Below are 27,992 nucleotides of genomic sequence, written 5' to 3' on the forward strand. Positions count from 1 at the left end.
TACGATTCGCACTATCTTTAAAGAAGTACGGTCCAATGATGCCACCAGCCTATAAAACGCAGCGAATTGTGAAATTTTAGCTGTGAATTGAAACCGCTTGCAATGTTTCTGGCCGATCTTCACTCCAAAATCGACAATTCTGTATAACCTGGACCAAACTCGGCACAGAGGGGTCCAACACAAATCATTGTACCAAATTTCATCAAAATCCAAATATAGATCGATCTGGACCACATTGGAACAGATTTTCCCCCTTCAATACGTCCATATTTAAAAAATATATACCCAAAAATCGTTTTAGGGATCTAATTATCGCCAATCTATCAACCACAGCATATTTTAAAACTTTTTTATATTAAATACCCACTTAAGACCTCTGTTTTTCTTTTTTTTAGCTATATTTTCTCCTTGGCCCTGGCAGATTTGTTGGTTATAGTGACAACAGTTCCTCTAACCTCAACTGTATACACGGTGGACTCTTGGCCCTGGGGAAAACTTTTATGCACGCTATCGGAGTTTTTCAAGGATGTATCCATAGGAGTCTCGGTTTTCACATTGACAGCATTATCGGGAGATCGCTATTTTGCCATTGTGGATCCACTGAGAAAATTTCATGCCCATGGTAAGCTAAAGGCACTAAAAATTTAAAAAAATATATATAATGACTTACTGATGTTATCGATGATAACAGGTGGTGGAAAACGAGCCACACGCATGACCATAGCCATAGCCATAGCCATATGGCTATTGGCCATAGTTTGTGGTCTGCCAGCTTTAATTGGTACCTACATTAAGGTGAGTGGCACTAATTGCTTTGCCATAGCAATCATGTTAACCAACTTAAAAAATTTACATTCTCTTAACTAACATAAGCTTCCACACATACCCACACCCACCCACAACCTTCAATCATCGTCATGGTGATTTGAGGTTGGTGTGGTATCTTGCGTTTTCCTTTGTTTTTCTACCCTTCCAGGAAGTCGTTGTCAACAGCAACAAATCATTTGCTTTGTGTTATCCTTTTCCTGAGCGATGGGGTTGGGAGTATGCCAAAACCATGGTATTGTTGCGGTTTCTTGTCTACTATGCCATACCACTGGTTATAATTGGAGTCTTCTATGTGCTGATAGCGCGACATTTAATGTATGCTGCAAATGTGCCCGGTGAAATGCAAGGAGCTGTCAGACAGGTAATCATTCACACGGAAAATCCTTGAAAATGTATACCGTCAAGCTTGACATCCCTCATAAATATGACTAAACAAGAGCTGCAAGAAGCAGACACAGACAAGCTGGAAACATCTACCAATGGACATCTTTAATCATTTAAGAATTATTTTCATACACTTGACTTCATGACAATTTGAGGTGACTCGTTTGTAGTAGATTTGAGAGAGAATGTACATTGTGTTTGCCTTTTTCTCATATTGCAGGGGAATGCATTGCATTAAAAAGAACAGTTTTTAAATTTAAATGGATCAAGGGAGAGTTTTATGATAAGGTGAAATAATTTGGCGTGGGTGTCAAAGTTGTGGACCTCATTTGGCCATAAAATCTAAGGCGATCTAGCCATGTCCGTCCGTCTGTCTGTTGAAATCACGATATTGAGCTGAAACTTTGAACAGATTCTTTTTTTGGCCATAGGCAGGTTAAGTTCAAAGATGGACTACATCGGATATCTTGATATAGACCCCATATATACCGATCTGCCGATTTAAGGTCTTAGGCCCATAAAAGCCACACTTCGCTAAAATTTGGGATAGTGAGTTGTGTTAGGCCCCTCGACATCCTTGTTCAATTGTCCAGATCGGTCCATATTTGAATATAGCTGCCATATAGACCAATCTGCCGATTTAAGGTTTTATGCCTATAAAAGCCACATTTATTATCCGATTTCGCTGAAACTGGGAACAGTGAGTTGTGTTAGGCCCCTTGACATCCTTGTTCAATACGGCTCAGATAGGTTTAGATTTGGATCTTGAGCCCATAAAAGGAGCATTCATTGTCCGATTTCGCTGAAATTTGGTACAGTAAGTTATGTTAGGTCCCTTGATATCCTTGTTTAATTTGGCCCATATCGGTATAGATTTGGAAAGGGTTGCCATATAAACCGATCTCTCGATTTAAGGTTTTAGGCCCGTACTCGGCGCATTTATTGGTATAGCGAGTTATGTTGGGCTCCTCGACATACCTGTTTAATACGGCTCTGGTCGGTCCAGATTTGCATATAGCTGCCACATATACCTATCTCCCGATTTAGCGTTAAACGCCCATAAAAGGTAATTTGTTAACCGATTTTGCTGAAATTGGGCACAACGAGTTGCATTAGGCCCCTCGACATTCGTACCGAGTATGGTTAAGACCGGTCTATATTTCGATATAACTGCCGATCTCTCCGATTTAATGTCTTAGGCCCATACTCGGCGCATTTATTGTCCAATTTCGCAAAAATTTGTTATAGCGAGTTGTGTTGGGCTCCTCGATATCCCTGTTTAATACGGCTCTGGTCGGTCCAGATTTGCATATAGCTGCCACATATACCTATCTCCCGATTTAGCGTTAAAGGCCCATAAAAGGTGAATTTCTTAAGCGATTTTGTTGAAACTAGGCTCAATTAGTTGCGTTAGGCCCCTCAACATTCGTACCGAGTATAGTTAAGACTGGTCTATATATCGATATAACTGCCATATAGACCGATCTCTTGATTTAAGGTCTTAGGCCCATACTAGGCGCATTTATTGTCCAATTTCCCAAAAATTTGGTATAGCGAGTTGTGTTGGGCTCCTCGACATCCCTGTTTAATACGGCTCTGGTCGGTCCAGATTTGCATATAGCTGCCACATATACCTATCTCTCGATTTAAGGTTTTAGGCTCATAAAAGGTGAATTTGTTAAGCGATTTTCCCGAAATTAGGCACAAGTAAATGCGTTGGGCCCTTCAACATTCGTACCAAGTATGGTTAAGATCGGTCTATATTTCGATATAACTGCCAAATAGACCGATCTCTCAATTTAAGCTCTTGGGCACATAATAGGCGTCTTTATTGTCCGATTTCGCTGAAATTCGAAAAAACTCCTCGACATTCCTATGCAATACGGCTCAGATCAGTCCAGATTTGGACCCGACCACTGCAGTGTGTATAAAGCAGAGAACTTTGCAATTAAGGAAGTTGTGGATTGGCTATATATAATGTCATTACGACGATTGGCATAAATATCTTCTCAGACAGCCAGGCAGCCATTAAGCGGATGAGCTTGCGAGATTAGGAACTACCCAAAACATTCCAGGGATACTGGAATCTGTGGGTATGCCTCTAGCGACATGTAAGCTAAGTTTTCAGGACCAGGCCTGAAGTACAACGAATGATAGATGGTCACAAAGAGGGGGCTGCGATCATTCCAAAACTAAGTGGCACTGGCAGTCAGAAGGAATTCCACTTTAGGTTCTCATTTTTTTGAAAACCTGTCTGATGAACACATCATTACAAAAATGATCTTCCCCCTAACGGACAAATAAAATTAGAAAGTAAGATGCTTGTTTTTATAAACCTTCAATGGCCGCGGTATTAAATGGCTATATACAGGGTGGCTGATGAAAGCCGCTACCAAAAAAAAATGTAATAACTTTTTTTCTATTTAATAATAATAATTTAATAATTAATTTAATTAATTAATTAATTAATTTAATTAATAATAATTTAATAATTAATTTAATAATTTAATTTAACATGAATAAAAGAAAAATGTATTCCATACACCGAAAAAAAAATGTAGCAATATTCATCATTGTAGCAATATTCATCAGCCACCCTGTATTGTTCTAACAAATTCCATTTCTTTGGCGACTCATAGTGAAAATCGATGTATGGTTGCCCAAAAAGTAATTGCGGATTTTTCATATAGTCGGCGTTGGCAAATTTTTTCACAGCTTGTGGCTCTGTAATTGCATTCTTTCTTCTGTCAGTTATCAGCTGTAACTTTAAGCTTGCTTTAGAAAAGAAGTTTAAAAAAAGTATATTTGATTAAAGTTCATTCTAAGTTTTATTAAAAATGCATTTACTTTCTTTCAAAAAATCCGCAATTACTTTTTGGGCAACCCAATAGAAGGCATCTTTCTTCTTTTGTTCCTGTAGTATCACAACGGATGAAAACGTCTAAGTGAGTCTGATGGCAGACTCTGACCTAACCTATGGTCAAGATCGAGCTATATTTGGATATAGCTGCCATATATACCGATCTTCTGATTTCAGTTCTTGGCTCTATGAAAGTACGTTTATTACTCGAATTTCGATGAAATTTGACACAGTGAACAATGTTAGGCTCCTCGACATTCTTGTTATACCCACCATCATAGGATGGGTGTATAATTATCTAGTCATTCCGTTAGTAACACCTCGAAATATTCGTCTAAGACCCCATAAAGTACACATATATTCTTATGTAGGATGATCTGGAGGGAATAATAGGGTATACAATTTTTTGATATCAGAAGAGGCGGACCCTACCCCTCACCCCAAAAATAAAAGTGGGCCGCTCGAGACAATATGGGACTCAAATAAAAGATATTCAGGAGAAGAGTATTAATTTGATAATAAACATTGGGAAGGGGTACCAAGTGGGCCGCCCGGACCAAAAACCTCATCAAATAGGCCAATTGGACGATAATGACAATATAGGACTCAAATGAAAGATATATATATTACGAATATGGTCTGGAAGGAGCAATAGGCTATATAATTTGTTGATATCGTAAGGAGGCGGCACCTTCCCCGTCCGTCTGTCAAAATCACGATATCAAACGAACGTGTAAAGCTAGTCGCTTGAAATATTGCACAGATACTTAATATTGATGTAGGTCATAGGGGATTGCAAATGGATAATATCGGTTCAGATTTGGATATAGCTCCCATATAAACCGATCTCCCGATTTGATTTCTTGAGCCCTTACAAACCGCAATTTGTATACGATTTGGCTGAAATTTTGCATTTAGTGTTCTGTTATGACTACCAACATGACTAAGTACTAAGTACTTGTACTTGTACTTGTACTTGTACTTGTAATTGTACTTGTACTTGTACTTGTACTTGTACTTGTACTTGTACTTGTACTTGTACTTGTACTTGTACTTGTACTTGTACTTGTACTTGTACTTGTACTTGTACTTGTACTTGTACTTGTACTTGTACTTGTACTTGTACTTGTACTTGTACTTGTACTTGTACTTGTACTTGTACTTGTACTTGTACTTGTACTTGTACTTGTACTTGTACTTGTACTTGTACTTGTACTTGTACTTGTACTTGTACTTGTACTTGTACTTGTACTTGTACTTGTACTTGTACTTGTACTTGTACTTGTACTTGTACTTGTACTTGTACTTGTACTTGTACTTGTACTTGTACTTGTACTTGTACTTGTACTTGTACTTGTACTTGTACTTGTACTTGTACTTGTACTTGTACTTGTACTTGTACTTGTACTTGTACTTGTACTTGTACTTGTACTTGTACTTGTACTTGTACTTGTACTTGTAATTGTACTTGTACTTGTACTTGTACTTGTACTTGTACTTGTACTTGTACTTGTACTTGTACTTGTACTTGTACTTGTACTTGTACTTGTACTTGTACTTGTACTTGTACTTGTACTTGTACTTGTACTTGTACTTGTACTTGTACTTGTACTTGTACTTGTACTTGTACTTGTACTTGTACTTGTACTTGTACTTGTACTTGTACTTGTACTTGTACTTGTACTTGTACTTGTACTTGTACTTGTACTTGTACTTGTACTTGTACTTGTACTTGTACTTGTACTTGTACTTGTACTTGTACTTGTACTTGTACTTGTACTTGTACTTGTACTTGTACTTGTACTTGTACTTGTACTTGTACTTGTACTTGTACTTGTACTTGTACTTGTACTTGTACTTGTACTTGTACTTGTACTTGTACTTGTACTTGTACTTGTACTTGTACTTGTACTTGTACTTGTACTTGTACTTGTACTTGTACTTGTACTTGTACTTGTACTTGTACTTGTACTTGTACTTGTACTTGTACTTGTACTTGTACTTGTACTTGTACTTGTACTTGTACTTGTACTTGTACTTGTACTTGTACTTGTACTTGTACTTGTACTTGTACTTGTACTTGTACTTGTACTTGTACTTGTACTTGTACTTGTACTTGTACTTGTACTTGTACTTGTAATTGTACTTGTACTTGTACTTGTACTTGTACTTGTACTTGTACTTGTACTTGTACTTGTACTTGTACTTGTACTTGTACTTGTACTTGTACTTGTACTTGTACTTGTACTTGTACTTGTACTTGTACTTGTACTTGTACTTGTACTTGTACTTGTACTTGTACTTGTACTTGTACTTGTACTTGTACTTGTACTTGTACTTGTACTTGTACTTGTACTTGTACTTGTACTTGTACTTGTACTTGTACTTGTACTTGTACTTGTACTTGTACTTGTACTTGTACTTGTACTTGTACTTGTACTTGTACTTGTACTTGTACTTGTACTTGTACTTGTACTTGTACTTGTACTTGTACTTGTACTTGTACTTGTACTTGTACTTGTACTTGTACTTGTACTTGTACTTGTACTTGTACACCTCTCTCCGTCTTTCTCAGAGTCACTCTCTGTATAGAGTTCGAATATTCCAGGTTTAGCTTCACCAATTATGGTCCCTATGCTGTTTGCGGTCGACAACATAGTGAAGGTATGTTTTTTATTCCAACCCAACGTATAAATCAACAATTTCCTGTAGATAACCTAGCCTTTTATGGTGCAAAATGACAAAATTTATTTCCCATAAATTCCAAAAGTCATTGGCATAACTCCTTAATAATAAACATTTAGAAAATTTACTATAAAAATCTAATTTAGTGCCTTAAATAAGAATATAAAGAAAAATAAATCAATATATCATGTTTTATGAAGGTGGCTACTTCCTTTTTACTTTATGAGCATTACATCATGCAATCGTTTGACACGTGTCCTTTTCTTTTCTGCATTTTTACTTCAATTATTCTTTCAAGGTACGTGCAAGGCGCAAAGTTGCTCTCACTGTGCTGGCCTTTGTGGTTATATTTGGCATTTGTTTCCTGCCCATTCACGTATTCATGCTGTGGTTCTATTATTGGTAAGTGTTTGTGTTTATGTGTGTGTGTGTGTGTGCGTGTTTTGGTTCTTATCTAATCAAAAATTCTAAAAAAATGCCCCATCAAAAGGTAATCACAAACATTAAGGAGGATATTTAGTGCACAAAACACGTTGCCATAAATCTTACAAAACATTTGCAGTATTCAAAAGATACAACAACATAGTTTTTTGTATGGTTATTCATGTTTTGTTTCTTATAAGTGCTAAGCCACAAAATCTTATTAAAAGTTTGTTATATATGGGATACGTTACTCGAATTGAAAACTGCTATAAAGTGATAAGTCATTAATTTCACATTTATAAACCACAATTGGTGTGGCTTTTAAGGGGGATAAAATCTGTATCCCAAGGAGTTAAAGATTTGCAAGCGGTTGATAAGGTTTCCAATCAAGAGATGGGTTTATACTATAGGGGCTACGTCCATTTACTTATAAAACATATCTCATATCAAAAACCGGTGGTCTTTCTACTCATATACATGACCTTAAGTTGGTTCAGGTCCAGTATAATGTGTAGGGTGTCCCACTTGCACGGATACGAATACGATCACAATGGGTTCGTGCACTAGGGTCGGCAGGCGATGAGCCAAAGGAAATGGCCAACAGTGGCGTTCGCAGATCTTCATCAGATTCTCCATTAAAAAAGCCCAGCCAAATGGGTCGCTGGTAGCCCCAGCACTAAGCACCGATGCGATGGTCCTTCCGCCATCCATAAAAAAAGTCACGATTACAGAAACATCCACAAGAAATAATGGAACTGATAACCCCCCGATGACGACTTAAGGATTAAGAACACAGTTTCTGATTGCAACATGGAACGTCAGAACTCTCTCAGAGCCATCGAGACTTTACCAAGTTCAGAACTAGATGTCAAACTACAACCTAGACTTCCACGGTTTAAGTGAAGTACTATGGCCGAAAGTATGGATCTTCAAGGTAGCTGCCACTTCATTTTTTCAGCCAATGAAATCCACTGAATAATTGGGGTCGGTCTTTTACTGTCGCCCAAAAAACAAAGCGAGCTCTTCCATCATACAATGTTATATCTAAACACATCATGATGGCAAGATTGAATTCAAAATTCCGCAAAAAATCCATTGTACAAAGCCACGCGCCAACCGAACCCAATGGCGACGAAAAAAGGATCAATTCTACTACCAACTTGACTCAGTGCCAAGCTCTGTACCAACAGTAGACATTAAACTTGTTATGGGAGATTTTAATGCCAAGGTGGGCAATAACAACAATAGTCTACAAACAATAACGGGAATGCAAGGACTTGGCGATACCAGGAATGACAATGGCGACAGATTGGTTGATTTCTGTGCAAGAAACAATATAAACAAATATACTTGGGAATCACCAGATGGAAACACCTGTAATCAAATCACCACGTACGTATCAGCAAATTCTTTCAGGGTTCGCTGATGGATGGAAAACTAGACGAGAAGCCGACATCGATAGTGACCTTAGTAGCCACTATACGTCTACGCCCAGCTTACGTGAAAGGTTTCAAGCATAAAGCGCAACATTAACGGAAAAGCTGCAAAATAACAACCCATGTATGGGTGTGGACATAACAGCAGCATGTACAGAGACAGCCACCTCTATCATAGGCATTGCTCGATGATCCTAAAAATCATGGATAAGCAACGAAACTATGGAGAAAATAAAACACCCGAAATGTCGAAGCAACGCTCTGCTACGGGCAAAATCATGGCCAGGACTAAATATCGCGCCTCGCTGGTCAAGCGTCTAGTTCGCAGAGATGGTTAGGTTAGTTTTGGTTTAAGTGGCATTCTGCCATCTGACTGATTTAGACGTTTTCGTCCATTGTGATACCACAGGAACAGAAGAAGGAAGATGCCTTCTAGTTTCTATCGTTGAATCATCCAGATCGCTTTAAAAAGCCGAAAAAGTTGCAAACGCTCACATCCGACAAATCAGACAGGTTCTCAAAGAAATTAGAACCTAAAATGGAACTCTTTCTGACTGCTAGTACGGGACACACACACACAGAATGTGTTCCATAGTCTCTTCTTCCTCGATGTCCTCATAGCTTCTGCAAAAGTCTTTGCTGGTAACCTTCAGTCTGTCAGCATATTTTCCGATTAGACAGTGACTTGTCATGACGGACACAATGACTGAGACGTCTGTTCTGGTCAATGAGTAGAAGTCTAAATTAGGCCACATAGTTCTGGAATGCTCACAGCCCCATCTTTGTGTCCTTCGGGCCTGGTCCTGAAAACTTAGCTTACATGTCGCTAGAGGCATACCCACAGATTCCAGTTTCCCTGGAATGTGTAGGGAGTTCCTTGTCTCGCAAGCTCGTCCGCTTTACAGTTCTCTGGGATATCTCTGTGGCTCGGCACCCAGAAAAGGTGAATTTTGAACAGTTCAACCATCTCGTTGAGAGATCTGCGACAGTCGAGGGCGGTTTTGTGTTCAGAAATACGTTATCCAGGGATTTAATGGACGCCTGCCTGTCCTGAAAACTTAGCTTACATGTCGCTAGAGGCATACCCATAGATTCCAGTATCCCTGGAATGTGTAGAGTAGTTCCTAGTCTCGCAAGATCGTCCGCTTTACAATTCCCTGGAATATCTCTGTGGCCCGGCACCAAGAAAACGTGAATTTTAAACTGTTCAACCATCTCGTTGAGAGATCGGCGACAGTCGAGGGCGGTTTTGTGTTCAGAAATACGTTCTCCAAGGATCTAATGGCCGCCTGCCTGTCCTGAAAACTTAGCTTACATGCCGCTAGGGGCGTACTCATAGATTCCAGTAGGGTAGGAATGTGTAGGGTAGTTCCTAGTCTCTCAAGCTCATCCGCTATACTATTCCCTGGGATATCTCTGTGGCCCAGCACCCAGAACAGGTAAATTTTGAACAGTTCAACCATCTCGTTGAGAGATCTGCGACAGTCGAGGGCGGTTTTGTGTTCAGAAATACGTTCTCCAGGGATTTAATGGCTGCCTGGCTGTGTGAGAAGATATTTATGCCGGGTGTAGTAATGAAATTATATCTTAGCCATTCCACCACAACCTTAATTGGAAGGGTAACCTTTTTAGTATGACTGGTTCGAGATCTTTGGAGTACATCCCAAAGCCCACCTGGTCGTTTAGTTTGGAACCATGCGTATAGAAGTCTATGTAACTTTTGTTACCAGGGATATTGTATTTCCAATCGGTTCTATAAGGAATAGTGGTACAGTAATTTTTATCATTAAGCGGCTCAGGTAGGGTGTAATTCACACAGCCTGGAAGAAGGATAACACAGTTAGAAAGCTCCCTTAACCACACGGCAGTGGTCGCTGCAATGGGTAGTCGCAATATCCAGAGGCATAAGATGTAGCATTAAATTCAGTGCATCAGATGGTGTCGTCCATTAGATGGTGTCATTCTCAATCCGTTTAAGTATTGAGCAGTAGGTGGACTTTTAAAGCACCGTCCACCAGACCACAACACCATATACAATAGCATTATACGACTGACAACTGCAGTATATACCCAATGGATGACACGTGGCCTAAACCCCCAATTTTTGCCAATGGCTCTCTTGCAAGTGAATAGAGCAAGAGTTGTCCTTCTTGACCTTTTCAAAATGTTGGATTTTAAGTTCAATTTCCTTTCCAGTAAAACACCCAGGTATTTTGCGCTTTCTGTAAATGGAACATTCTCTCCACCCAAGGAGACAGGTTCCACTGTAGGCAACTTGTATCTCCTGCTGAAAAGAACTACTTCTGTCTTGCACCGATTTATACCCAGACCACTTACGGTAGTCCATTTTGCTATTGCACGCAGAGCTTGCTGAAGTATATCTCTTAGAGTGCTGGGAAACTTTCCCCTAACCGCAATTGCCACGTCATCAGCATACGCGACCACTTTTACGCCTTTTTCTTGCAGAGATAATAATATATTGTTAATGGCTATATTCCATAGTAGAGGAGACAGTACATCTCCTTGAGGTGTTCCTCTACTGACCTATCGTTTTTAGATCCACAGATTCCAAGCCTGCCGTAATGCATCTTTTAGTAAGTAAGCTAATAATAAACTTTCTTACGGTAGAGTTTATGACTAGAAACTCCAATCATACTTTGATTGAAGCACCTTCAATGTCAAGAAATGCTACCATTGTATATTCCTTGACAGCGAGAGAACCCTCTATGTGGGCGACTAGGTTGTGAAGGGCTGTTTGAGTGGATTTGCCTATATGCATGCTGCTGCCGCGACAGGCGATCTCCAGGAACTTTACCCTAAGATATGTTTCTATCAACCTCTCAAGAGTCTTCAGCATAAAAGGTGATAGACTAATAGTACGAAAATCTTTCGTTCTGTGACGATAATACGGTCCTGCGGATCCGGGCGATCAAGAAATGTGTGAGGTGGTGAGGTGTTGTGTGTGATAAGGTGGTGTGGTGAGGTGTTGTGGTGAGGTGGTGTGGTGAGGTGGTGTGGTGAGGTGGTGTGGTGAGGTGGTGTGGTGAGGTGGTGTGGTGAGGTGTTGTGGTGAGGAGGTGTGGTAAGGTTGTGTGGTGAGGTGTTGTGGTGTGTTGAGGTGGTGTGGTGAGGTGGTGTGGTGAGGTGGTGTGGTGAGGTGGTGTGGTGAGGTGGTGTGGTGAGGTGGTGTGGTGAGGTGGTGTGGTGAGGTGGTGTGGTGAGGTGGTGTGGTGAGGTGGTGTGGTGAGATGGTGTGGTGAGGTGGTGTGATAAGGTGGTGTGGTGAGGTGGTGTGGTGAGGTGGTGTGATAAGGTGGTGTGGTGAGGTGGTGTGGTGAGGTGGTGTGGTGAGGTGGTGTGGTGAGGTGGTGTGGTGAGGTGGTGTGGTGAGGTGGTGTGGTGAGGTGGTGTGGTGAGGTGGTGTGGTGAGGTGGTGTGGTGAGGTGGTGTGGTGAGGTGGTGTGGTGAGGTGGTGTGGTGAGGTGGTGTGGTGAGGTGGTGTGGTGAGGTGGTGTGGTGAGGTGGTGTGGTGAGGTGGTGTGGTGAGGTGGTGTGGTGAGGTGGGGTAGTGTTAACGCATGGACGCCGAGTGTGAACATCTTTACGAGCGGTACATAAGGGCAAAAACAACCATGAAGGTAAGGTCACGAACATTCTTGCAGTGTAAGAAGGGGATTAACGCCTTCTCTGAGGATGGCAAAAACTGCATCGTTTGGTTGCTGGGCCATAACGGAGTAAGGGGAAATGAAAGGGCAGACGATTTGACGGTGAAGGCCAGAGAACTGCCCTCGATAAACTTGGTTAACCCGAAGCCTTTCGGGTCGACGCAGTCCGATTTAAGGGCGTGGGCTACGAAAGCAGCATGTAACATTGTGGAACAGCGAAACAGTCGGTAGGAAGGCGGAAATCCTATGGGGTGATCCAGATCGTGAGAAGACGAGGCTATTACTGAAAGGAAGTAAAAAGGAGTTCTGTAAAGCTTTTAGTGTTATAAAGGGACACATAGTACTACGAGCTTATTTATGAACAATCGGTGCGCCAAGCGATAACATGTATAGGGCATGCGGGGAAGATGATGAGACGTTGAAGCATTTCCTATGTCATTGCCCGGCTTTCCCGACTAACAGACACCGGTACTTAGTTGGGGACACGATACCAGACATGAACCAACTTAGGGGAGTGGTATGGAAAACAAATAAGGATTCTTTAAAAAGCACGGAATTATTAACATAAAATTTTCTTTTTCGAGTTTACTTGTTAGGCCAACATAGCGCTGAAGTTAGCATGTCCGCCTATAACGCTGAACGCCTGGGTTCGAATTTTGGCGAGACCATCAGAAAAAACTTTCAGCGGTGGTTTTCCCCTCCTGGCAACATTTATGAGCTACTATGCCATGTAAAACTTCTCTCCAAAGAGGTGTGGCACTGCGGCACGCTGTTCGGACTTGGCAATAAAAAGAAGCCGCTTATTGTTGGGCTTAAACTTAATTCGAAATTAGCATGTCCGCCTATAACGCTGAACGCTTGGGTTCGAATCCTGACGAGAAGATCAGAAAAATTTTTCAGCGGTGGTTTTCCCCTCCTGGCAACATTTATGAGCTACTATGCCATGTAAAACTTTTCTCCAAAGAGGTGTCGCACTGCTGCACGCTGTTCGGACTCGGCTATAAAAAGGAGCCGCTTATTGTTGAGCTTAAACTTGATTCGAAATTAGCATGTCCGCCTATAACGCTGAACGCTTGGGTTCGAATCCTGGCGAGAAGATCAGAAAAATTTTTCAGCGGTGGTTTTCCCCTGCTGGCAACATTTATGAGCTACTATACCATGTAAAACTTCTCTCCAAAGAGGTGTCGCACTGCGGCACGCCGTTCGGACTCGGCTATAAAAAGGAGCCCCTTTTCATTGAGCTTAAATTTGAATCGGACTGCACTCATTGATATGTGAGAAGTTTCCCCTTGTTCCTTAGTGGAATGTTCATGGTCAAAATTTCCAATTTGTAATAATCCACCTTGTCATATCGAACTCAGTATTTGTGCAAGAGCCGGAGCCGCCCGGTCTCTCACTCAGACTCTCCGCTCAATACCGCTCATTGTCGGCGACTGCAGTTGCAGCTACTCCGTATGGAGCATTCCACTATCAGCAACCTGTGAATGCGCCCGGTAGCTCACAGCTAAGCTTTTTGTGACAGCAATGAACACCATAGGGATCAGACCTCAATGTTCCAGCCTGTGTGGTGCTCGCGGCTATCCCGTGCCGTGCCATCGTATACTGGTGAAGTATCTTAGCGAGTGACACTAAACATTCTGCCATGTTTTAATAAAATTCACTCTGCTATCCCTTGTAAAGACAATTTATAACCATTTCCTTGAAAGCTACCTGTAATATTTTGTGATTAAATTTATGTTTAGCAATAAAAACAAATGCGAGAATAACCTATTAAAATTGGATCATTTCGTTTGAATGTCTATGGCTAACTTTTGCACCTTTTTTTCCTATATTTCTAATGTTGGGTTACAAAATTTATTGAACCATTTGCAAACTCATATGCCCTCATCAATGATTTTTATTACATTACAGGCCGACTGCCCTGGAAGACTACAACTCCTTTTGGCATGTGCTGCGCATCGTGGGATTCTGCATGTCCTTCGCCAATAGTTGTGCCAATCCGGTGGCACTGTATTTTGTGAGCGGTGCCTTTCGCAAACATTTCAATAGGTACTTGTTCATACATATCGAAACGGATGTGTGACAATCAACATTTCCGCTAGCCAAAAAAATAGAAAATGGGCCAACACACAAAACAGAAAACTGAAAACACAAATGATCAGCAACACAACCATACTAAACAAAAAAAAACACAAGATTTTTCAAAAAAAAGTTATATAAAAAAAAATCTCAACATGAATTATGCAAATGGAACAAAGCCCATTTGGCCCCCCCCCCCCCCCCCCCCCCCCCCCCCCCCAGACATAAAAAAAACAGATTTATTAGCATTTATCGACGTGCCATTAGGATGTAAAACCACAACAACTCAATTCCTAAGGCGAAGATGCAAAAAATTTACACAAAAAAAAGGAAAAATCCCATAAACTCTGTTTGGTGTTAAAACTTTAATACAGCTATTAACTTAAATACTTAAAATGCATGCGCTTTTTCTATTGGTTGTTGGTACAACGCCCACACTTTGGGGCTTTGTAGTTCAAAAAAGGTCAGTTCTGTAGACTGGCCAGATGTCCTTTCATTTTTGGTTTTTAGGTATTCTTTTTGGTTTTCTTTTTTTTTGTTTGCTGTTTATTTACCATTTTTGCTGTTGGTAGCCTATGTTCAACAATAAACAGCTCTAGCTACTTAACTCAGACTTAGTCTTTAGAAAAAAAGGAACTTTGGTTTTTTTTCTTGCTTTTCTCTTTTCCTTTTTTTCAATATGAGTGGTTTTTTCTTTTCCCTCCTCATGTTTTTATGTTTTCCATATTTTCTTTTTTCCCCTCTTTCTGATGCATTTTGCAGATATCTATTTTGCGAAGGCTCCCGCACCAAACACAAGAAACGCAACGATACCATGTGCATGCACCGGGATACTTCACTGACGAGCACAGCATCCAAGCGATACTACCACTCAAGGCGTTCATGTTTCAATCAGAGCACCATACGCAGGTATATTGAACCATTGCTTTTTTTGAAAAAAAAAACAACGTCCAATAAGCTACTTTAATGAGCCATTAAGGTTATTGAGTCTTAAGATTGAAAGATTAACTTGTTATGGGTATGAGAGTTCTTTATTTTACACCTGCAGGGAGGAGTTCTTTGGCAAAAAATCCTTTCAACTTGTATTTGCCAAGAAATTAATTACAAAGTAGAATGAAAATATTGAAATTGAAAAAAAACCAAATAAACCAGAGGCAAAGTGGTTCTCTAGGAAAAAAAAAATTGAAAAAAATAAGTCCTCAACTTTTGTCCACAAGACAGTTTAAAATACAGGTTTGGCTTGGATTGCCGTGATACAGCTCACCGTTGACATTATTTGGGCAAAAAGCTGGATATCATGATTACAGAAACCTAATTGCTCATAAGTTTGGGTAGCACTAGCCAAAACGTTGGCTGTTATGGGTTACCGACTGTGTATAGGCGGAAAAAAATATTCGAAGACAATGACTCAGAGGCCCCAGTGCCTGGGGGTAACTAAACAAAGCTCTAACTTTTATGGTTACAGAGACGTGATTCACTCACGGCGTTATTGAGGCACTAGGATACAGGAACGTGCATAAAGTCGGACGAATATATGCGAAAAACAATGATTCAGTGACTCATGTGTCTGAAAAAAACTGAACAGAGGAGCTGGCTGTTAAGAATACAGAGTCGTGGTCCAGTCACGGCGTGATTGGGGCACTAAGGTATCAGAAAGTGTGTTTAGACGAATGAGAAGTAGTCGCAAACAATGGCTGAATGGCTTCTCTATATGAGGTACAATGGGCAAAATGCTGGCTGTTATGGTTACTGCGGCGTGATTCACTCACGGCGTGATTAAGGCACTTATATACAGAAACGTTCGCGTAGTAGGACAAAAATATGCGAAAAAAATTGCTCCATGACTCTTGTATCTGCGGGAAACTGGACAGAGATGCTAACTGTTTTGGTTGCAGGGACGTGATTCACTCACGGCGTAATTAAGGCATTTAGGTACAAAGGCGTGAGTGTAGACGAACGAAAAAAAAATACGAAATTGAAGGCTAAAAAGATCCGGCGTCTGAATAAGGCGCTGGGTGTGATGATTTCAGAGACGTGATTCACTCACGGATTGATAAAGGCGCTGTGAGTAGACAGACGAAAACTAACCGCGAATAATGGCGCAATGGCTCCTGTGTCTGAGCGAAACAAAGCAAACTCCTAACTGTTATGGTTACTGAGACGTGATTCACTCACGGCGTGATTGAAGCACTAGGATACAAGGACGTGTTTACAGTCGAACGAAAATATGCGAAAAACAATGACTCAGTGACTCCTGCTTCTGCAAAAAACTGGACGAAGGTGCTGGGTGTTTTGGTTACAGAGACGTGATTCACTCACGGATTAATAGAGGAGCTAGGACATCGGTACGTGTGGGTAGACACACAGAAACTAACCGCGAATAATGGCGCATAAGCTTCTGTGTCTAAGCGAAACGAAGCAAAGCCCTAACTGTTCGGGTAACTGAGACGTGATTCACTCACGACGTGATTGAAATATGAGAAACATGGACGAAAACATGAGAAAAATAATGACTCAGTCACTCATGTGTCTGCAAGAAACTGAACAAAGGTGATGGGTTTTATGGTTACAGAGACGTGATTAACTCACGGATTGATAGATGCGCCAGGATAAAGGTACATGTGAGTACACAGACAGAAAGTTTACGTGAATAATGGCACATTCACTGTTGTGTATGAGGGAACCTAAGCAAACTCCTAACTGTTATGGTTACTGAGACGTGATTCACTCACGGCGTGATTGGGGCACTAGAATACGAGAACGTGTCTACAGTCGGACGAAAATATGCGATAAACAATGACTCAGTGACTTTTGCGTCTGCAAAAAACTAGACGAAGGTGCTGGGTGTTTTGGTTACAGAGACGTGATTCACTCACGGATTGATAAAGGCGCCAAAATAACGGTATGTGCGTGGAAACAGACTGAAAGTTCACGTAAATAATGGCGCAATGGCTACTGTGTTTGAGTGAACCTAAGCAAAACCCTGTTATGATTACTATGACGTGATTCACTCACGTCGTGATTGAGGCACTAGGATAAAGGGTCGCATATGTAGTCAGACGAAAAAAATGCGAAAAATAATAACCCAATAACTCCTGTGTCTGCAAGAAACTGGACAAAGTTGCCGGGTTTTAAGGTTACCGAAACGTGATGCACTCACGGATTGATAGAGGCACCAGGATAACGGAACGTGTGTGAAAACAGATGGAAATTTCAAGTGAATAATGGCTCAATGACTGCTGTGTATGAGGGAAACTAATCAAAACCCTAACTGAGAGGTGATTTACTAACGGGGTGATTAAGACACTAGCATACTGGGACGTGCGTAAAGTGGGATGAAAATGTGCCAAAAACAATAGGTCTGAGCCTTTAGGGCCTGCGGGAAAACGGGCACAGGCGCTTCTCTAATTGAGGATTTAGAGACGTGATCCACTCAAGGCGTGATTGGAGCACCAAGAAATCAGTTAGAGTGTGTACATGGATTAGAAGCACTCACGAAAAATGGCTCAGTGGCTCCTGTATCTGAGGAACACTGGGCAAAACCCTAGATGTAAGGGTTAGTATGACGTGATTCACTCGCAGGGTGATTGAAGCATTAAGATACACGGACGTGTAAGCCGTCGCACGAAAAAATGCGAAATACATCGACACAGTGACTGCTGAGACTGCTGGAAACTGAAGACAGACGCTGGCTGTTAAGCGTACAGAGACGTGATTCACTCACTGGGTGATTGGATCACCAGGATATCAAGAAGTGTTTGTGGACAGATGAAGAGTACGTAATCGCCAACAATGGCAAAATGGCTCCTGTGCATGAGAGACACCGGACAAAACACTGGCTATTGTGGTTACTGCGACGTGATTCACTCACGGCGTGTCTAAGGCACCAGGATACGGGAATGTGCGTATAGTCGGAGTAAATATTGATCGGGGTGATCCACTCACGGCTTTATTGGAGCACCAGGATAAAAATAAGACGAATGAGATGTTTTTGAGAACAATGGTTCCTGTGTCTGAGGGACACTAGGCAAAACTCTGGCTGTTAAGTTTACTGATTAAGATACTAAGATACAGAAAAAATTAATCAATGACTCTTGTGTCTGAGGGAAACTGGATGAAGACGCTGGCTGTTAAGGGTACAGAGATGTGACTCACTCAGGTCGTGATTGGATCACTAGGATATCAAGAAGTGATTGTGGACAGATAAAATGTACCCGCAAACAATGGCTGAATAGCACCTGTGTATGAGAGACACTAGACAAAACGCTAGCTTTTATGGTTACTGAGACGTAATACACTCTCGACGTGCCTAAAGCACTAGGATAAGGAAATGTGTGTGTAGTCGGGCAAAAATATGCGAAAAACAATTATTCAGTGACTCCTGTATCTGCAGGAAACTGGGAAGAAGCGCTGGCTGTTAAGGGTACGTGATCCAGGCGTGATCCACTCACGACGTAATTGGAGCACCAGAATATCAATAAGTGCGTTTTGGCGAATGAGAACTCGAGAACAATGAGTCCTGTGTCTGATGGACACAAGGCAAAACTCAGGTTGTTAAGTTTACTGGGAAGTGATTCCCTCACGAAGTGATTAAGGCACTAAAATACAGAGACGTGTGCGTAGTCGGACGAAATTATGCGGACATAATGACTGAGCAGTTCATGTGTCTGAGTTAAAATGGGAAAAACGCTGGCTGTTCAGGTTACAGTAAGTGATTCATACGCGGTAAGGTACGCACGGATAATGGGTGCTAAAAGTATGAGGGAACAGTGGCTCTCAGTGAGGGAAATAGGGCAAAACGAAAGTAGATTAGGAGACGTGATCATGACGAGGGTAAGCATACTGGGTAAACAGGAAAGTGCTCAGTGATACGAAGGCGTGATTCACCCATGATGTGACCATGACGAGGGTAAGCGGACTGAAAGGGCTTGGTGACTCCTGTGTGTCTGTGAGAAGGGCACTACATAACCGTGATTGGTTTAAACGGCGACGAAACTCACTCGCAGCGTGTTGGAAGTACTACATGGCCCAAAAAGTAGGTAAGCGGAGGGATACGACCCGCAAACACTGGCTCAATATTTCTTAAGATGCAAGGCAAAACATGTATTCAAAGACGTAACTTACTGGTTGTACGTAACGGATTGACTCGATGAAATCCATCATCGACAAGGGCTGCCGCCTCAGTATACATCACCCTGCCACAACAACTACAACAACGATATGACGCAAAACACAGCGTGATCGTGACGAGAGTAAGCGGGCGGATAAAATTCGGAGATAAGTGATCAGTGGCTCCTATATTTATGGGACACAGTGAACAATGCTAGCGACTACGAGCTGGGAGACATGATTAGTGCACTCGTGACGTGAAGTAAGAACTTCTGACCCTATTGGGGTTAAACAGACGGAAAAGATACGAGAACACGACCTTTATAGCTCCGATGTCTGTGGACCATCGGATAAAATGCTGATTATGGTGGATTCAAAGCCGTGACTTACTAAAGACGTGAAGTTTTCTCTACGTGATCGTGCCAGGTGTAATCGGACGATTGAGATTCTTGGGCCAGGACCCTTTATCTGTAGAAAACCGAGTAAAATGCTGGCTCTGGTAGATTCGGATATGTGACGTAACTACTGCGCGACCATGACGAGCTTAGCGGACGTTATTCGTCCGCGAACGGTGCCTGTCCGTCTGTGGGTCATCGGGCAAAACAATGGCATCTACTGCCTGGGTGATTTGAGCTCACTATGTGACCGAGCAAAACGCTGGTTATAATAAATTTGGAGACGTGACTCACTCACGATATGAGAGAAATATTTGGTATTTGGCAGGTTCCGAGACGTAACTCACTCATGTCGTGATGTAAGCGTTACTAGACATGACGGTGACCGTCCCTGTGTCTGAGATTTCTGGTCGAACAAGTTGGGAGAAAGGGAATGGTTAGGCTGAGTGGAAATGAGCTCAGTAAGTTCTGTGTCTGAGCGAAACGCTGAAAACTGCGGGCTGGGAAAATAGTGATGTGATGACGACACTACCTGAACAAGACAAGAGGTAAGCTGGAAGTTAGGACGCGCGGCCTCTGGCTATGTTCCCCATTTGCCTTCTGCATCTGAAAGACACTGGGCGAAACCCTGCCGATTGCTGGTTGAGAGTCATGCCATTGGCTTTCTCGCAAGATGGCACTACATGACCAAAACACTATGTAAAAAGGCGAATGGCATTGACTCAGTGGCTTCTGTGCCTGAGATAAACAAGGAGAAACTCTAGAAACTCTACACAATGCGGGTTGAAGAACGTGTCAATGGCTTTCCTGCAACGTGACGACCACACCACGTGACCATAGACGCAAGGTATGCGCTAGGATGGAACGCTCGGGAACTGATTCTTCAGTTTTAATGGCTGAGACACAACGGGCTATATTCTGGTTGTTTGGAAGACATGATCGGTTACCCCGTGACAAGGGCTCAGTGGCTCCTAATTCTTGAGGAAAACGAATAAAACGCAGCTTTGGTGGATTCGTATACGTGATAGACAGGGCGAGACAGAGATACAAAGTTCTCATATCGTGGATGTGGACCAACTAGTAAACGGGGGGACACCGGGGGGAAGTGCCAAAAGACACTTTGAGACTTCCGCTCCGGCATCAGGATGTTTGTTAGGAATTCGGAAGTTACCCCAAGAAAAGAGTTACTGAATATCCAGTAAATCTTTGGGTTAACTTTCCACTTGCTACTGAAGATCCTCCTGCAAGAACAGAGGGCGCAAAGTGCCTTTCGGCTTATTTTCTCAAGATTCCTTTTCCAGTACAGAAAACCCAGCACCAGCTTCATATTTCTTCGATTTTCTTCTCAACCCATTCGATGTAGCCCATCTCTTAGTCCTATTAATTAGTTTCTGTTAATGATCGCAGCTGTCTCTTGTCATACTAGACCAGCAGCGTTCCCTGACATTGAGGGACATTTTAATCTTGTTTCCTTAATATACCATAATGGAAATCATCATCACTAAAGTCATTATTTCCTACTTTGAGTTCTCTTTAACTTTTGCATGTAAATTTCTTTTATCTACCGTTGAAAACAGCAGGCTACAGGAAACAACCATTACCATGCTCACCAATGGCAATCCTAATGGATGCGGAAATTGCCCTGGAACAAATGTGGGGACTGGTAACGGCCCAAATTGCCCCCCAGATGATTCCATCGAAGTGGCATTGGCCAGCGAATATTGTCATCAACATCAGCACCAACACCAGCTTATGTGAGGTTACAACAAACGTCACCGTTCATTGAGTTTGTCCCAACCCACCACCGTCTCGTCTTCTTTTTCCTCGGCAGCTGTGAAACATCATTTGCAGCTTAATCAAAACCCATTATTAAGGGAGCCAAGAGAAAGTCAATCCTTCAGTTAAAAGAAAATTGCGTTGACGAATCCTTGGAAATGAATAGCTTTAACATGTGTGAACATGACAGTGACAATTACTGTCCAGCCTTGCGTGGAATATCGTCATCATCACCATCGTCATCAGGAAAATTATCAACGACAACATGCTTGGCTAAGCATTCCAGCGTACAAAGTCGACGTGGCGAAAGAAAATTATCGAAACCCAAAGTTCATTTTCCCCATATTACATCGGATAATTAAATTTAAGCGAAAACAAATTGAGGTAATGTAAAAAAAAAAATGTTTTTAAGAAATACAGGTAATTGCTAGGCTGTGTCTGCCAGAAATGTTTTCACTTGAAATTTATACAACAGCCAGTGGCCAATATGGCAAAGAAAGGAAACGATTTACAGTCATTGTAGTGAATGCTTGAGAAAATTCTTGAAAACCATTGAAGAGGCCAAGGACTCTAAGAAATGCCCCATAGATGTAGAAAAGCCTTTTTCGATTTAGGTCGATTAACATGTAGAAACAACATCTTCTGCTGTATACAAAAACCAAAGTATGCTCCTCAGATGGTGCAAAGATAGGGAATCTCCACCGTGGATCGCATTTGTCAAGTTCTTTGTCCGATATCTCTTTATAGGCAAACAAAAGATAATGGATAAGAATTGCTATGTTATTTGAGCTATACCGAGTTATAAACCAATTGGGCCCATACTTGGTTTGGCGGTTGGAGACCATGGAAGAAATCATTGTGCAAAATTTTAGCCAAATCCGATAAGAATTGCTTACAAAATGGCTCAAGAAGTAAATGTGAGCTATATCAGATTATTGAGCGATTCCGACCATATATTGACACATATGTTGAAGGTCATAGGAGAAGTCATATTGGGTTGCCCTAAAAGTAATTGCAGATTTTTTAAAAGAAAGTAAATGCATTTTTAATAAAACTTAGAATGAACTTTAATCAAATATACTTTTTTACACCTTTTTCTAAAGCAAGCTAAGAGTAACAGCTGATAACTGTCAGAAGAATGAATGCAATTACAGAGCCAAAAGCTGTAAAAAAATTTGTCAACGCCGACTATATGAAAAATCCGCAATTACTTTTTGGGCAACCCAATAGTATAAAATTGCAGCCAAATCGGATAATAATTTCGCCCTCTAGCGGCTCAAGAAATCAAGATCGGAAAACGGTTTATATGGCAGCTATATCAGATTATGAATCGATTTGGACCATACTCTGCATAGTTGTTGAAAGTCCAAACAACCACTTTGTGCAAAATTTCAGCCATATAGAATAACAATTGCGCCCTCTAGAAGTCAAGAACCGATATCGGTTAATATGGTAGCTATATCAGATTATATACCGATTTAGACCATACTGGGCACAGTTGTTGGAAGTCCAAATAAACCAATTCGTGCAACAAATTAAACCACGTTCAAAAAATTAACCCACATATTTAAAAAAAAAATACGGATTTGTGCAAAATTTAAGCTCGATATCTCAATTTTTGAAGACTGTAGCGTGGTAACTTCAGATGGGCGGAAAGGCTCAGGGACTTCGTTATATCGCCTTAGCATTTTATGACGATCCGAAATATATTTACTTTGTAGGGCCGGAAATATATATTTTGATATGTTGCAAACGGAACGACTTATTGAATATACCCCTATCCTCTGGAGATAAGAACAAAAGGAATTAAAACAACAACTGAAGTACTTTTGTTTTAATTGACTTTTAAAACAAGTGAGTTTCCTTGGCGCACACTGTACGTTTAATTTAAGACCCATAATACAATGGTGTTTTTTTTGGGCTGGGTTAACCACCCATACACATGGCCCCAGACTTGGATATCAGATTTGTGTTCTACTCTCAAATACCTTTCATTTGAATCCCATATTGTGTTGTGGGGTGAATATATTCGTTTGGGCGGGTTTTGGACTGGGGAGGTTCCCCATGAAATCCCACCCAAAATTTTGGTAACAAATTTTTGTTTTAAGGTTGCTCGGATTATAAACAAAATTTCACTGAAGTCATCGCACCCGTCTACGAGACATGGGGTGTTTGAAAATTTGGGTAAGGGGAGGGTCCTATCCTAAATCTATTCAAGTCATCGTTATTTTCAATGAAGAATCCTTTTTGGCCAGTTTAATGGGATCAATAAATCAAATGTTTTCACTAATATTATCTTTGGTAGTTTAATATGTTATGTAAATATATTTGACACATATTAAAAAAGCATACATACCCTCATGATGATTATGTAAAAATCTGTAAGAGAAAGTTGAAAAAGTTAAAAATCGCACTTATGCACTATGATTAAGGATTTTGTTAGTAGCACGGAATTCCAAACTTAAAATTTCCTTATTAGAGGTTACTTTGAAGTTTTTAGAGCGCACATCAAGCCGATTACTGGCTTAGGTGTATGTCCATAGTGGCATGGGGCGGATTAATATCTGCACCCTCTTTTCAACCTAACCTAACCTAACCTATCATGATTTCTACATTCTAAAGAGATTTAAACAACAACAAGTGATGCTACATCAATGTTTTGTCATTTTGACCACTGGCTTTCAACTAAATCAAATGTTTACAAAAGTTCTCTATGAAGAAAAACAAAAACCACCAAAGTCTTACTAAAACTATGAAACTATTGTACATTCACAATTGATCTTGGGATTACGAATATCCAAAAGAAAAATCTAGAAAGAATGTAAATGGAACAAAATGCAGGGAAGTATAAAAACTATTTTGTGTGTAAAAGTTGGCATAAATTCATTTTAAGTCATTAAAATAAAAATCTTTAACTATAAGCTAAGAACGAATATGTTATAAAACTAAAATTAAATAACGAATAAAAGTGTATAAGATAGCTGTAAGTATGTGTATACACAAATGTATTACCCCTAAAAGAGACTATGTCTCAATTTTAAGACCAATTAACACTATGTCATCATCAAGTTCGTAACCAGTCAGCGAATGAAATGGGCATTTTTTAAAAGTTTTCTTTATGGGTGTTTGTTTTTATGTAAAAAGTAGATTAGGTATTGTACTGTTGTAAATAATATTTGAATATTTTTTGCTGTAAATCCATAGAAGTATAAGATACAATAATCAAAAACAAAATGGTATCGTATGTATATTTAAGTCTTACTGCTTATAGCATGCAACATGATTTTATACCCAGCTTTCCGCAACTTTCAAAAACGCTATATTTAGGTGATGGGTGAACGATTAAAGCGAAATTTTAGTGTGCAGCCTTATGGTAAACCAAAAACACAAAACGAGCTGTGTTAAGCTTTCCAATATATTGGGTTGCCTAAAAAGTAATTGCGGATTTTTCATATAGTCGGCGTTGACAAATTTTAAGCAAATTTTAAGCATTAATCGAATTGGATCGTCATGTAACTGAGCGTGAGATAGGAGAGAAGTTAAATATACCAAAATCAACCGTTCATTATCACATAAAAAGTCTTGGACTGGTGAAAAAAAAGCTTGATATTTGGGTACCACATGTATTGAAAGAAATTCATTTAACAAACCGAATCAACGCCTGTGATATGCACCTTAAACGCAATGAATTCGATCCGTTTTTAATACGAATCATAACTGGAGATGAAAAATGGATTATTTACAACAACGTTAGTCGAAAACGATCATGGTCCAAGCATGGTGAACCAGCTCAAACCACTTCAAAGGCTGATATCCACCAAAAGAAGGTTATACTGTCTGCTTGGTGGGATTGGAAGGGTGTGGTATATTTTGAGCTGCTTCCAAGGAACCAAACGATTAATTCGGATGTTTACTGTCAACAATTGGACAAATTGAATACAGCCATCAAGGAGAAGCGACCAGAATTGGTCAATCGTAAAGGTGTCATATTCCACCAGGACAACGCTAGACCGCACACATCTTTGTTCACTCGCCAAAAACTGAGTGAGCTTGGCTGGGAACTTTTGATGCATCCACCATATAGCCCTGACCTTGCACCATCAGACTACCATTTATTTCGATCTTTGCGGAACTCCTTAAAATGATGAGGCTATAAAATCGCACTTGGTTCAGTTTTTTGCAGATAAAGGCCAGAAGTTCTATGAGCGTGGAATACTAAATTTGCCAGGAAGATGGCAAAAGGTTATCGAACAAAATGGCAATTATATATTTGATTAAAGTTCATTCTAAGCTTTATTAAAAATGCATTTACTTTCTTTTAAAAAATCCGCAATTACTTTTTAGGCAACCCAATACATAATCAATATGACTCACATCTATCCATGTTTGGATGTATCTGCCATACAGACCGATCTCCCAATTTATGGTAATTTGCCCATAAAAGGAGCATTTATCCGATTTCGCTGAAATGCGACATAGTGAGCCATGTTAGGCTTTACAACATCCGTGCCATATATGGTTTCGATCGGTTTACATTTGGATACAGCTGTCATATATACCGATCTCCCGATTGTAGTACTTAGGCCAATAAAAACGGCGTTTATGAACCAATTTCGCTCAAATGTATAACAGTGAGCTGTGTTAGGCTTCCCCACATCGGTCTTTATTGGATATATATCTCCCATTATTAGCGAAGCTAGCACAGCTTTCTGGAGCTGGGCTAAAAACCTTTAAATAGCAATAAAATTGGCAAAATTTGCCGTAAACAATGAAATATAAAAAATTCCGGAGGACCAAATACTTTTGTGGGCGGTGCTTAGCCCACCCCCTTGAGGCCTTTCTACGCTTATGGCTGCCAAAGAGGTAGATTTTCCGTTTCAAGGCCTTGAGCCCAAAAAAGCCTCATTTAATATCCGTTTTTACTGAAATTAGGCAAAATTACCTATTGGGTTGCCCAAAAAGTAGTTGCGGATTTTTCATATAGTCGGCGTTGACAAATTTTTTCACAGCTTGTAACTCTGTAATTGCATTCTTTCTTCTGTCAGCTGTTGCTTTTAGCTTGCTTTAGAAAAAAAGTGTAAAAAAAGTATATTTGAATAAAGTTCATTCTAAGTTTTATTAAAAATGCATTTACTTTCTTTTAAAAAATCCGCAATTACTTTTTGGGCAACCCAATATTTTAGGCTTTTTGACATTCGGCCCTATAAGGCTTAGATATTTGGAAATAGCTAACATTGCAAATGGCAAGTTTTGCCCATGAACATTCCACAAAGGAACAGGGGCAAACTTCTCACATATCAATGAGTGCAGTCCGATTCAAATTTAAACTCAATGATAAGGGGCCTCCTTTTTATAGCCGAGACTGAACGGGGTGCCGCAGTACGACACCTCTTTGGAGAGAAGTTTTACATGGCATGATACATCACAAATGTTGCCAGCATTAGAAGGGAAAAACCACCGATGAAAATGTTTTTGTTATGGTCTCGCCAGGTTTCGAACCCAGGCGTTCTATGTCATAGGGGGACATGTGGAACTATGCCATTTGCAGCCATCTTCACACTGCGGGACGCCGTTCAAACTCCTAAAAAGGAGACCCCTTATCGTCGCGAATAAAGTTGAATCAGACAGCACTCATTGATATGTGAGATGTTTGCCCCTGTTTCTTAGTGGAATTTTCAGGGGCAAATTTGCGTTTGGTGGGTTTTCAAAGATTAGCTCTAACGAATTAAATGCCTATTTACTGCTATTTCTTTGTTTGTTCGGTATCACCCAAGTATAGTCACGAGAGCGGTTTATATAGGAGCTCTATAACGTTAGGGGCCAATTTGAACCGTACTTAGCACAGGTGTTGGAAGTCATAACAGAACACCATGTACAAAATTTCAACCAAATCGGATGAAAATTGAGGCTTACAGGGGCTCAAGAAGTCATATCGAGAGATCGGTTTATATGGGATCTATATCAGGTTCTTGACCGATTTGGACCGCACAGTTGTTGAAAGTCACAACAGACCGCTATGTGCAAAGTTTCAGCCAAATCGGGCAAAAATTGTGGCTTCCATGGGCTAAAGGAGTCAAATCGGGAGATCGGTTTTTATGGCATCTATATCAGGCTATAAACAGATTTAAACCGCACTTGGCACAGTTATTGGAAGTTAAAATAGAACACCATGTGCAAAATTTCAGCCAAGTCGGATGAAAATTGAGGCATCCAAGGGCTCAAAAATAAAATCGGGAGATCGGTTTATATGGGATCTATATCAGGTTCTTCACCGATTTGGACCGTACTTAGCAAAGTTGTTGAAAGTCATTACAGAAGTCATAACGGGCAAACATTGTGGCTTCCATGGGCT

The 27,992-nt window shown here is 40.6% G+C and overlaps 1 protein-coding gene across 3 annotated transcripts in view; it reads left to right on the forward strand.

The window, feature by feature from the left end:
* The window catches only part of LOC106090133 (neuropeptide CCHamide-1 receptor), a 135,538-nt gene extending 113,429 nt beyond the window's left edge, over positions 1-22,109 (forward strand). For 2 of the 3 annotated variants that reach the window (XM_059370517.1, XM_059370518.1), the window contains exons 3-9: positions 396-622; positions 692-795; positions 977-1,189; positions 7,056-7,159; positions 14,193-14,330; positions 15,123-15,269; positions 21,442-22,109. In XM_059370517.1, the coding sequence (XP_059226500.1) occupies positions 396-622; positions 692-795; positions 977-1,189; positions 7,056-7,159; positions 14,193-14,330; positions 15,123-15,269; positions 21,442-21,622 (1,114 nt within the window). In that variant the 3' untranslated portion in view covers positions 21,623-22,109. The remainder of the gene's footprint in view (positions 1-395; positions 623-691; positions 796-976; positions 1,190-7,055; positions 7,160-14,192; positions 14,331-15,122; positions 15,270-21,441) is intronic. The other variant, XM_059370519.1, reaches the window with a different exon arrangement.
* The last annotated feature ends 5,883 nt before the right edge of the window (positions 22,110-27,992 follow it).

This window comes from Stomoxys calcitrans, chromosome 5 (assembly GCF_963082655.1).
Source record: "Stomoxys calcitrans chromosome 5, idStoCalc2.1, whole genome shotgun sequence".
NCBI classification, from domain to species: domain Eukaryota; kingdom Metazoa; phylum Arthropoda; class Insecta; order Diptera; family Muscidae; genus Stomoxys; species Stomoxys calcitrans.